This window comes from Aplidium turbinatum, chromosome 17 (genome assembly GCF_918807975.1).
Source record: "Aplidium turbinatum chromosome 17, kaAplTurb1.1, whole genome shotgun sequence".
In the NCBI taxonomy this organism is placed as follows: domain Eukaryota; kingdom Metazoa; phylum Chordata; class Ascidiacea; order Aplousobranchia; family Polyclinidae; genus Aplidium; species Aplidium turbinatum.
The window spans coordinates 13,648,283-13,660,892 of record NC_137488.1 but is presented as its reverse complement, the minus strand read 5'-3'; the positions used below and the strand labels follow the sequence as shown (position 1 = coordinate 13,660,892).

General features: G+C 37.8%; 1 protein-coding gene across 1 annotated transcript; it reads left to right on the top strand.

The window, feature by feature from the left end:
- The first annotated feature begins 1,908 nt into the window (after window positions 1–1,908).
- LOC145786770 (MTOR-associated protein MEAK7-like) lies at window positions 1,909–11,125 on the top strand. The gene is made up of 7 exons (XM_082598506.1): window positions 1,909–2,075; window positions 7,487–7,705; window positions 8,422–8,649; window positions 8,973–9,276; window positions 9,444–9,562; window positions 9,643–9,828; window positions 10,562–11,125. The coding sequence occupies exons 1-7, from the start codon at window positions 1,926–1,928 to the stop codon at window positions 10,724–10,726; spliced, it is 1,371 nt and encodes a 456-aa protein (XP_082454632.1). The 5' UTR covers window positions 1,909–1,925; the 3' UTR covers window positions 10,727–11,125.
- Window positions 11,126–12,610: the final 1,485 nt, after the last annotated feature.

Genomic DNA, 12,610 nt, shown 5'->3' with positions numbered 1-12,610 from the left:
AAGAAAAGTTTGAAAATAGTCTCCACTGCTAAACTGTGAACTGGTTTGAAGTGCAATAGTCACACCAACAAATTGTTGCCACAGTTGATACCTATATGATATATCCCACACCAAATTAACGTGTTAGGCTTTACTAGTGAATGCTACAGTCCATAAGCAAAAGGTGGCCATAGATTCAATGCAGACATTATAACTTGTTTTAGCAAAGTCCAAAGCCAACCAAACTATAAGCCTGCCTTGGGCTAACGTACTTCTCAAAAGCACTTTAACAAATTTGTATAGTTAACAACTTATTTCCTTTAACTTCTCCAAATTGAAGTACCACAGCAACAATCTTTTGGTTACTTCTCACTTGCAGATACGCTGCACGCTAGCTTACTGCTAATCACTAAAAGGAAGTATCCTGAAACTAGCCCTTCTAGTGTTCGGATAAGGAAAAAAACGGATGAGGCTTCGTATCCCGTAATATAAAATCCCTAATGAACCCATTCGAGTTGTCATGTGAGTCAGTGTTGCCATATAGAAACACTTACCTTAATTTTGAAAAATTTGGTGGCCTGTGAGAAGTAATCACTATTGGGAAAATTAAATGGTTTGAAATAATGGCCTTTTTTACTTTCAATGGCAAATGCAACTTTTTGGATGTGCTGTGATTTATCCCACTTTCAAGAGGTCTTTTTTGTTGGCAGCAAATGCTGATGAGTTTTGGTTGGTTGGTTTTGAATCTTTATTCTTGGAGTCTCAGACTTACAATTCACAAAGCCTTGATAGGTTATTCTGACAAAGTGAATTTTTCGATTGTTGAAGTATTGTTACCGGGGAATTATTCCACCCACTAGGTACCGCTGAATGGAGAGCAGTTTTTAGAATTTGTTGCTCAAGCGCACACCCTGAGAGTCGAAACCAGCGCCGATTGGTCTTGAAGCTTTTTTGTTTACAAAGTCACGTGGTAACTGAGTAGCCTAAACGCTATTCCAGTTTCTCTGTTTTACGGAAAAATATCAAGGTAAATACCATACTACAAGAATTCATCAACTAGGATGCAACCGAACAGTTGAGAATAGTAAATTGCTAAAATCAGCCAGATTCGGTTGCAATACAGTAATTCATTACGATGGCTTAGGTGGGTACCCAATGACCATTATGAGGTACGGTAACTGGGGAGGCCGATCTTTTGCACTTAATAGCAGTCAAAAATCAGAGTCGCCACTGTACGGTCACATTCTGATTAGTAGTTGATAAATAATGATCTTTTGTGTGATTTTGGGCAATTATGTGCTGTTTTTTTTTTTTACCAATTAGTTTGCCCCGATAGCTCAGTTGGTTTTGTTACCATGAAATTATTCTATCTACTAGGTCCTGCTGAATAGAGAGCATTCCTGAAATGCGTTGCTCAAGCGCATACCCTGAGAGCCGAACCAGTGCCGCTTAATTTGAGATTCAGTGATCACACTTTGGCAATTTGGTTTCTCAAAATTATCGTTTTAAAACTATATGCGACTATCATAAAATAATCTCCCGGATGCTGAGTGATAAAGATTAGCACTATCAGGGTGAATATTTTTTTGAGAGTCTTTGGGGCATTTTTTTCCTGGAGGAAGTTTACCTAGTAAAACGTAAGCTTTCAGTGTTTGCCTTTGAAATCTAGACCATATTTAAGGGGGAATATCAGCAAAAATCTCTCCAGAAAATATTCCACCTAGAAAAATATCTCCCCCAATGATGATAAACTTTTGCGTCACACAGTTTAGCAAGCTCTGAGATAGACTCTGGTCCACTTTTTAGTTTACAGCACATGAAAAAATAAATCTATGATAAAATATGGTTTTCCTGATTTGCATGGATTGATATGGTATGCTGATAAACAAACCATTTGATCACACTTGTGACAGGCGAGTTATTGTAGGTCTAATTTGTTTAATAAAATGGGTAATAGTGAATCCAGAGAAGAGAAAAGTGATAAATATGTGGATCAATTATCAGAATCAGATTTGAAGCATTTGCACAAAGTGCTCGTTCGTGGACAATTAAAAGAAGAGAAACCATCACCAGATACTTGTTACAAGAATTTAAAAGTAATATAAAATGTTAGATAATAAAACTATTTTTTTATATTTTCAATTGGTGTGTACAATGTGTATGCAATATGCATTATAATAGTTTGTGTACTGTGTAGTGGATCATTTCTAGCACTAGTTGCTACGTTCATCTGATGAAATTGAAAGTAAAATTAACAACAAACAAGATGGTTTATTGCTTTACTGACGTTTCGCGCACCATGACTGTCACAATCAATGTGCAAGGCCTCGCGATGGGCTGCTTTGTGTCTTCAACGAGCGTGTTGTTTTGATTGTAAAATTCTGGTGCGATGTGTTATTATCGGTTATTGACCTGAAGTAACCTTTGATTGCAGGTCTCTATTATGTAATGTGTTTCCAGAGCATTAGGGCATTCATTCAGAACAAATCTGGAATGTTCTGTTGTTTTTCACAATTGCCGAGTGACGTTTGTCATGACGTCATAAGGATGTTTACCAGTAGATCTGTGATTGCGAAGTCTTTATTATGTAATGTGTTTTCTATAACCTTCTACGCCTACGTGACTATCTAGAAGCTTCTTTAAACCTGCTATAATTAGTGGTGTAAATTGATGGATTATTATTAATTACGAGTTGATTATGGATTATTATGATTGAGTCGATTATTATGGGAGTTGTATTATGATGAGTTGATTATTATTATGAGTTGGTGATGAGAGATCATTGTTGTAGTAGTAGCAGTTGTTAATAGACGCAAAGATTATTGTTGATCGAGAGTTGAAGTATTGAATACGAGTAAAGCAAAGTTGATGCTAATATAATTTCTGATTGAAATTAGAATCGTATGAGAAGCTGTGAGTGGATCACGTTAAACTCGATCAAAAGCCGCAAGCGTTGGAATCTATTGCTGTTTACTGTTACTTTGATTAATTGCTGGAAGTGGTGAACCATTTGTTGGAGTCCTTCAAGCGTTTTCATATATATCATTTCACTAATAGAACTATCCGTGAATTTAATTGACTGCTTTTCGGTTTAACCCATTAAACTACGTCATTGAACCTTTCCAAGTCTTTTTCCTGGTAAGAGATAGAAAGAAATCGTGACATTCTGGGGGCTCGTCCGGGAATAACCGAAGAATACCGAAAGATTTATTGAAAGAATAATAAATTAACAACAAGCTGTCAAAATGGCGGATACCGTCAAACATGAGATGATTGAAGACTTACGGAGCATGGCTGAACGAATGGGGCTAAATGACAATGAAAAGTCTCAGTTTGTGATGGAAGAGTATCACAAGATAATGGCCCAAAAAGCTCAGCGAGAAGCTGACGAAAGAGAAGATAGAAGAGCTGCTCATGAAATGAGGAAAGCAGAATTTGAAGCTGAAGAAAAACGAGCACAGCATGAAGCAGAAGAGAAGCGGGCGCAGCGCAAAGCAGAAGCCGAAGAGAATCGGGCACAGCGCGAAGCAGAAGCCGAAGAGAAACGGGCACAGCGCGAAGCTGAAGAAAGAAGAGCGCAATATGAATTGGAAAAGTTAAAACTTGATATAGAAAGACAAAAACTGGACATTGGTGAGCGATCTAATTCTACTAATGATAATGCTCGAGATGTTATTGTGGCGCAAGTTAGACGTCCAGATTTGCCATCATTTGTTGAAGAAAAAGATGAGTTGGATAGTTATGTGTTAAGATTTGAAAGATATGCTACAATAGCCAAATTGGAGAAGTCGACGTGGGCTACCCAGCTAAGCATGTTATTATTGGGACAAGCTCTTGATGTATATTCAAGACTTTCACAAGAAGATGCGATGGACTACGACAGATTGAAGTTAGCTCTGTTAAAGCGATACAATTTTACCGAGCATGGATACCGTCAAAGACTCCGTGAGGCAAAGCCTGAACGACACGAAAGCCCAGGTCAATTTATTGAACGTTTAGGAAACCTTTTGTTAAAATGGTTTGAACTTTCGAGGGCGGAACAATCATTGGACGGATTGGCAAACCTTATAGTTAAGGAACAATTCACAGATTCATGTTCAAAAGATCTGTCTGTTTATTTAATGGAGAGAAGTCCAAAGACTCTAGAAGACATAGCCAGTGTGGCGGAACAGTACTTAGTTGCCCATGATGAGAAGTTGTCGACCGAAGAGATGTTGTTATTCGATGATGACGAGGAGCAAACAAATAATTTTAAAGGAGGTGCGGTTTCAAGAGAAGTACGTTGTTTTAATTGTAATGGCTTAGGTCATAAGGCTGTTAACTGCCGGAAGAAGACTACCGGTAACAGAAATTATCTGGAGTCGAGGAAGTGGTGCAATCGTTGCAATAGGCAAGGACACGAAGCGAAGGAATGCAAGGACAAGTCGTTTTTCCTATACAATCAGTCTGGAAATAATAAAGACACGGACGTTTATCGAGGTGGTTGTGCGATAATGATTCATGAACCAGCGCTTGAGGAGGAGAGACCGGATGAAGATGTTTGCGAAAAAATAAAAACCTGAAGATTACCTGCCAGTAGTGAATGGAACGGTTGGAAACAAAAAGGTAAAAGTTTTACGTGATTCTGGTTCTACGGGTATAATGGTGAGGAGAGATTTGGTTAAAGACAGTCAGTTGACGGGAAAAACTGGAATTGTGATGTCGATGAGTAGCACTTCGATCCAAGGACCGTTGGCGGGGATACCATGTGTCGAAACTCCGTGTTGTGGTGGGACTGTGAAGGCGTTATGTTTGCAGGACCCTTTAGTTGATCTTGTAGTCGGAAATGTTGCTGAGAGGGATTCTGGAGTTACTTGTTGTTCTTGTGGCAAGAATGGTCACTTTGCTCGAGATTGTTCTGCAGATAGTCGGTGACGATTTTGTGATCACGGATGCTGCGGGTGCGGGGAGTCGAGGAAGGGAGGCGGGCGACAACCATTTGGAGTTTGCTGTAGATGCGGTGGACGCGGACACTTTGCCAGGTAGTGTGTTGCTGGCGGCAGACATTCGGAAAACAGACGTTGCCGTGACAACCACTGCTATCGATGTGGGGAGATTGGACACATAACCAGGAGCTGCCCTTTTGATGAAAAGGCTTGCTACAACTGTCACAGAGAAGGTCATCTGGCCAAGGACTGTCCGGAGAGGAAGTGTTTCCGATGTGAGAAGATGGGTCATCTTGCTCGCCGGTGCACTGAAGACATTGAGGAGTAAGAACGGTGGAAACTTTCACAGTAAACGTAATGATCATTGTTTTAAGAAACGCTGTCCTTGGTAGTTCATGCGACGATGGACTGATGAGTCGTTGAAGATAACTTATGAGAATTGATTTATCGAGTAATTAATTGTTTTTGTAATATGTTTTGTATTGATTGTGTTGTTATATTGTTTGCAACAATATCCTAAGGGGGAGCGTATGTCACAATCAATGTGCAAGGCCTCGCGATGGGCTGCTTTGTGTCTTCAACGAGCGTGTTGTTTTGATTGTAAAATTCTGGTGCGATGTGTTATTATCGGTTATTGACCTGAAGTAACCTTTGATTGCAGGTCTCTATTATGTAATGTGTTTCCAGAGCATTAGGGCATTCATTCAGAACAAATCTGGAATGTTCTGTTGTTTTTCACAATTGCCGAGTGACGTTTGTCATGACGTCATAAGGATGTTTACCAGTAGATCTGTGATTGCAAAGTCTTTATTATGTAATGTGTTTTCTGTAACCTTCTACGCCTACGTGACTATCTAGAAGCTTCTTTAAACCTGCTATAATTAGTGGTGTAAATTGATGGATTATTATTAATTACGAGTTGATTATGGATTATTATGATTGAGTCGATTATTATGGGAGTTGTATTATGATGAGTTGATTATTATTATGAGTTGGTGATGAGAGATCATTGTTGTAGTAGTAGCAGTTGTTAATAGACGCAAAGATTATTGTTGATCGAGAGTTGAAGTATTGAATACGAGTAAAGCAAAGTTGATGCTAATATAATTTCTGATTGAAATTAGAATCGTATGAGAAGCTGTGAGTGGATCACGTTAAACTCGATCAAAGGCCGCAAGCGTTGGAATCTATTGCTGTTTACTGTTACTTTGATTAATTGCTGGAAGTGGTGAACCATTCGTTGGAGTCCTTCAAGCATTTTCATATATATCATTTCACTAATAAAACTATCCGTGAATTTAATTGACTGCTTTTCGGTTTAACCCATTAAACTACGTCATTGAACCTTTCCAAGTCTTTTTCCTGGTAAGAGATAGAAAGAAATCGTGACAATGACAATGCGCATCCTCAGAGCGAATAACATATATATATACAAAATAAAATTTCACCAGGTTATATACTGCAGTGCGATTGAAGGCTAGAAAACATAAAACACGCAATATTTTAAAAATTGGCCAATGATGTGTGAGCGGTTACTTTCCACGTTAAATTACGTAAACTTCCAACCGCTCACACATCATTGGCCAATTTTTAAAATATTGCGTGTTTTATTTTTTCTTGCCTTCAATTGCACTGCAGTATATAACCTGGTGAAATTTTATTTTGTATAATATGTTATTCGCTTTGAGGATGCGCATTGTCATGGTGCGCGAAACATCAGTGAAGCAATAAACCATCTTGTTTGTTGTTAATTTTACTTTCAATTTCATCAGATGAACGTAGCAACTAGTGCTAGAAACGATAACACTGGTCTACAAAAAAAGAATTTTTTTTTGCTCCATGAACTTTGAAGACTGATTTAGAGTAATTTTGGGGTGCTGAATCCGAATCTGACCTCAGATTTATCCTATCACGTCAGGTTTGTGAAATATGATAACAACAAATTGCTAATTTCGTCAAAAGTGGAAGATTTGGCGTTGCGTTTACCACCAACATATGCAGTGCTGTAACAAAAGGTTAGTGTTAGACAGGCCAAAACAGCCTAAATATGGTTACTGAACAAGCATTGCCATAGGCTTGCTTAAATCTTTGTGGTTTCATGCAAAACATTGACCGAGGGAGGGGGTCAGTTACACTTATAGCCTCCCTTTTAGCTTGTTATTACTGCCTTGTTAATAATGTTGCTTAGAAAACAAATTGGTATCAAAATTATAATTGCTAGGTGTATTTCAGCTACTTATGCACCACATGGCCTGGATTTCTGGATCTTGCACAATGTGTATGTGCAATAAACGCAACGTCAAATCTTCCACTTTTGACAAAAGTAACAATATGCTGTTATCATATCTGACATATCATATCACAAACCTGACGTGATAGCATAAATCGGAGGTCATATTCGGATTCAGCACCCCAAAATTACTCTAAATCAGTTTTCAAAGTTCACAGAGCAAAAATCGTGTAGACCAGTGTAATTGTCCTGATGAACACCCAAACTTTTCAGTATTCAGTGTAGTGGATCATTGTTTGTTTGTTGTATCACAGCTTGGTTCTTTTTGAGCAGTGTATTTTTGTTTTTACAGCTTCATCTATCAGAGAAGTTTTCTTCAGATTTATCTGATGTTATAGCTACCGTTTTATTTGACCGAAAAGACAAATCCACATCAGACGAAAATTTGGAGCATCAACTTGTTGCAAAGATAGCTAGGTTAACAATTGGCACAACTACTCATTTAATGGACTTCCTATGGCAGATTCTCAATGGTACTCCAAATGGTGTGCCACTTAAAGAACTAAAACTGGTAAGCTTATGTTTATAATCTTTACTAACTTGAGTGAGTTCATGTATCATATGCTATGTAGTACTGTAAATGAAGGTTTTTCACCCCATGCCTTGGAAACATATCGTAACCCTATTATTGCCTGACTGCAAATGCTTTTGATGTACCGTATGTTACAGTAAAGTTCAAGAGATATGCGGTTTGGGATTTTTCATCATTTTTAGCTTCAAATTCTACCAATGTCAGATGCAGTACATGTTTCTTCTGCTTTTTGGCTAGTTCATTATTCAATGATTCTGTTGGCTACTAGCCATTAGAATGATGGTGGTTATTTTTGCACAATGAGAGTTAGCTCATCACAACTTCTTTCTTTTAGGAATGTGTGATTTCATGATGATTGGATCATTAAAGGTATTAAATAACACTGTTTTGATCCAATTGTTGTGACATCTCTCACATTTTAAAGGGAGATGTGTCCCTCAACCCCCTCTTCCACCCCTTGGCTATGGTAGGCTACTGTTTAGGTAATAGTGTATATATATCTCCAAAAAGTAGTACTACTACTGCAGCTGCTACTCCAACAAAAATGTAGTGGCACTACAAAAGTAGTGCACTACTGCCCAGTGCCCACCTCTGTTTGGAAGTAGTGTTATGTGGCATTCAATGTTAATTTGTATGACAAGTATAACAATATTTAAAAAAACCAATGTGTCATTCAACTCCTTTATATATTGCAGTTTGTAACAGACCTTTTTCGATGTTTTTCTTCTCATCCAAGTGCCACTGTTTTTGGAGTTACTTCATCTTCTGTAAATAGAATCATGAAATATCTTAACCCTGAAAACAAAGAAAATGCGGAAAGAGCAGACTTGCAAAGTGGTTTTCAAAGTATTCCAAATTTTGTAGATATTTGTCAATCCTGTTTCAAGATTGTGTTTTACAATGCAAGTGTTGTTGCTGATAAGGTAAGTTTTTCATTATATTTCTTTAAGCTTTTAGTAATGTCAAGATATGGCAAACGCATTTGTATACATTGCAAAATTGTTCGTGACAGTTTTCTGTTCATAGTGGTGCTAACATGCTATTTAAAAGACTTTTTCTAAACCGCCAATCCGCCATGTCAGTTAATGAATGTGTTATCATTCTTTTTTAACATATGAACTAACTTTCATAAAATTTGACAAAGTGTTTCCAGTTTTCAGCATCAAACCTATCCGGTCAAATGGTTGTAGTTTCCAAACAATGTTTTTTTTTTTATAATTTCATATTTCATTCTCATTTGTTTCAGGATATGAATGGATTTATGCCTATACTAATTCCAAGCCTGGATCTGCCTCCGAAGATTAGTTTAGATTGTAACAACACAATTCTTGAGTACCCGGATGTGATGCGGTTAAACAGCTATCTCCCTCTACAGTTTCAACACAAGTGGAGGTTTTTATATTCTAGTTCAATTCAAGGAGAAAGCTTTTCCAAGTTTTCCACTCAGATCATAGACAAAGGAGCGGTGTTAGTTTTTGTACGAGACCAAGGAGGACATATTTTCGGTGGCTTTATATCAACCAATGTAACGTTCAGTTCCCAATTTCAAGGTGAACCACTTTTAAATTGAATGCATGTAAATTACGTTTACAATTATCATACATTTTAGCATTAATTTTTTAGCCGCTTGCACAGTATAGACATGAACTCAACATTTTAACCTACTGTATTGCTTTTTGCTATCTACAATGCAATTCAAAACTTATCTGTTTTTTAGGAGATAATAAAAGCTTTGTTTTCTCTGTCGAACCAACATTTCAAGTGTTTGCACCGACTGGATACAACGAGCATTACGTGTATTTGAACATGGGTCAAGAAACTATTCCAAATGGCTTGGTGAGCTTTTATACTGTCTACTTTAATAAGTGTTACACTAAACATGCGACTCCATTTTTAACAGATGTCCTGCATTGAAGGGTATGGGCGGCCAACATGATTATTTCGGATTTTGGTTGAGTACAGAGTTCGGGAAGGGTCACTCCAAAGCCAAGCCAACTTCCACGACCTTTGCAAGTCCGCAACTTTCTTCCAGTGAAGAGTTTCGTGTTGACGTAGTTGAAGCATGGGCTGTAGGCGACGAGCCTGTGAAAGATGATGAAGAGGTTGTTTGATATGACATAGTTATACTTGTATTAAGTATACGTGAAATGTTTGTGGTCTTTTTTATTGCTAAACCAAAACTTTTCTCTAAAGTTGGAAAAAGGCCGAGTGGTGAGAGTTCTGGTACGATACTTAAAGACACACCTTGAAGGTGGACACAAAGACTGGCTTTCTTGCCCTCCCGTTCACTTATCCAAATATTTAACCGCCGGTCGTAAACCTGGATACGACAAAACAAAACTGGAAAAACGTACAATTTTTACCTTAAGCTAGAAACACTTTTACAATTCTATAGGCTACTTTGATGAATGAACTTACATTGTTTCTCGGCAGCCGATTGTAGCGAGAAGTGTTTCGATTGTGGAAGTATATTTGATTGGATAGTCTAAATGGCTAGCGTGGAAGCTACACCGTTGTGGTTGGCGAATCGCAATTGTTCGCTTTGCCAGTGAGTACTCAGCTTTGTGCTGATGCCAGAAAAACGCTCCCTTCCTTCACAATAAAATATCCACTTAACCCTTTCAATGTGCAACCTGACATTAAATTTTTTCTACAGCCAATACACATTCGTTGTAATTGACTAAAAAAACTTTTCTGTTTTTGTGAACCAACCCAGCAAACTGTTCATTTGAAGCGGTTGACTGTCTCGTATCATTAGTATAAGCCTTGTACAATATACATTCATTGTATTATACATTGGTTTGACTACACTTAACCAGTATGTGCTTTTTTCAGGACGGACACGGTAGCGTCATTGACAAACATCCTGACATGGTGGCAATGCTTCGAATAGCAGGCAGGGAACCAGCCAGTGAGGGTTACAGAGAAAGCGAAGTTACATCAACGCAGCCAGAAGTGACCGACCTGCATTTACCTCACGACCCGATGGATTATCCTTAGTGTTGACTACCCGATTTCTTTGTGATCTTGTGCAATCTGTTGTGTTGACAAAAAAATATATAATTACAGTTTTTATCAAATGTGGAAATCAGAAATCTTTTACGCTCACTGTATTTGAATCGTGGGTAATGTTCAAAGAGAAAACCACCTTTGAATAAGAACCATCTTTTACTTTAAAACTGTGCATGTGTTACTTACTGTTCGTGAATGCAGTATCCTATTGTAGGTATGTCATGAACGAAAAAAAAAACCGCTGCGGAATGCGGATATCATGAAACTTGTTGATAAAATACAATTTTGCGATCTTGATAATTTTACCGGAATCCAGTTTTTAAGGAAAGCCAGAATTAACTCTGGGATTTACTCATAGAAACAAAACAAATGTAATCAAAGAAAATGTTTAGTAGGGTGTCCCACTTTTAGGCAACTTTTCAGGAAAATTAGGTTTGGGTCAAATTCTGAATGAATTTTCGTCACTGATTTCAAAAATGACGTTATTTTTTCATTATGACGTCATCTTGATCTGCCAGCTAGCGGATTTTTGCTATTTTGGCCTTATCACGAATATGGTAAGAGCTAGAGACTTGGAACTTGTGCCAAAATGACCGAAAGAGACAGTTTCCTATTTGTTGTCAATACAATATGAAACGCTAACTGCAACAGAAAAGGAGTTATTTTGAAAAAACATGTTTTTGCTCATTTTTGGACAAAAAAAATGAGAAACACGGCAATTTTGCTACTATGATGCTTTTATTTCGATTGTTAAGTTGCTCTACGTTGTTTAGCAATTAAGTACAGTGGTAGTAGTAGTGGTACACACTCTTGAATGTCTCTTCCATCTAAATGAGATTTATTTTACACACGCAAAAAGCTTTTTGGAAGGCAAAGTGAAAGGCCCTAATGCATACGAAGATGGTGGTTTGATGAACATAATTAAGAAAATATCAAAACTTAAGCCCCAACATCTGAAAATACGACAATATTGTAAAGTTTCATCACAGCTATAGCCGCAAATCATTTAAAAGCCAAGATCTTATGGTTTTCTGAGCACAAGAAAGAAGCTAAGATTCATCTTTTCTGAGCGACCATATGTGTCTTCTTGCTATGGCAGTTCATTTAGTGATGAATGTTCCAGGAAATTTGAGACCGCTATTTTTTTTATCGCCAAGAAAGGTTGTCCCATGCGCGTTGAATAACAACAGCGAGTGGTTACTTAAGATTGCTGATTTTTGGGTATTGTGTTGGGCCGCAGGATATCCCTAAACTTCAACGTATGGTTTCTTTTATTGTTTGTGTTTATTTGCCAGCATTTTTAGTCATCCATCTTAAACCTTTCGCTGCTGAAGGTCCCTCAATTGGAACTGCTTACAAGAGATTTATTACTTGCATATAAATCTGTGGATGAACCAGTATTCAACGCTGTTCTGAAACATTTCGTTAAGCATGCATCCCAATGGTTGAGCCCTAAAACATTGCTTTAAGTTCTCCACGCTGAAGCTCCGCCTTTTGCTGCTGATGCGGCAAGACAGAAAAGTTTTCCAAGAAACGTTGATATCGAGCAGACGCTTTTGAAGCGTGACAACTTAAATGATTTTTTTCTCCGAAGAAAGTAAGATGGCTCCACGCATTGCATGTTTTTCATCTCCATCTGACTGAAACGCATTGTGAACGGCTTGATTCGAGATGACCAAGATGATTTGGCCAAAACAGACTTGCGCATTTGTGCTACTTTGCACAGTATGGTGTGATAAATAATCCCATTGAACTGTGTTGTGTTGTTGAATGGTGGTTTTGTTTGATAGATCTTTGAACGAAATGATCAAGGGTAGTTAGCTAGTATTAGTAATTGCAATATGCATGTAAAAATCAATGCTGAGGTATATA

What these genes read in the sequence shown, in the direction of transcription:
- LOC145786770 (XM_082598506.1), top strand. Translation starts at nt 1,926, where the DNA reads ATGGGTAATAGTGAATCCAGAGAAGAGAAAAGTGATAAATATGTGGAT. An exon ending in CAAGTGTTGTTGCTGATAAG is followed by an intron (nt 8,650 to 8,972) that starts GTAAGTTTTTCA and finishes CATTTGTTTCAG; the next exon opens with GATATGAATGGATTTATGCC. An exon ending in CTGTGAAAGATGATGAAGAG is followed by an intron (nt 9,829 to 10,561) that starts GTTGTTTGATAT and finishes TGCTTTTTTCAG; the next exon opens with GACGGACACGGTAGCGTCAT.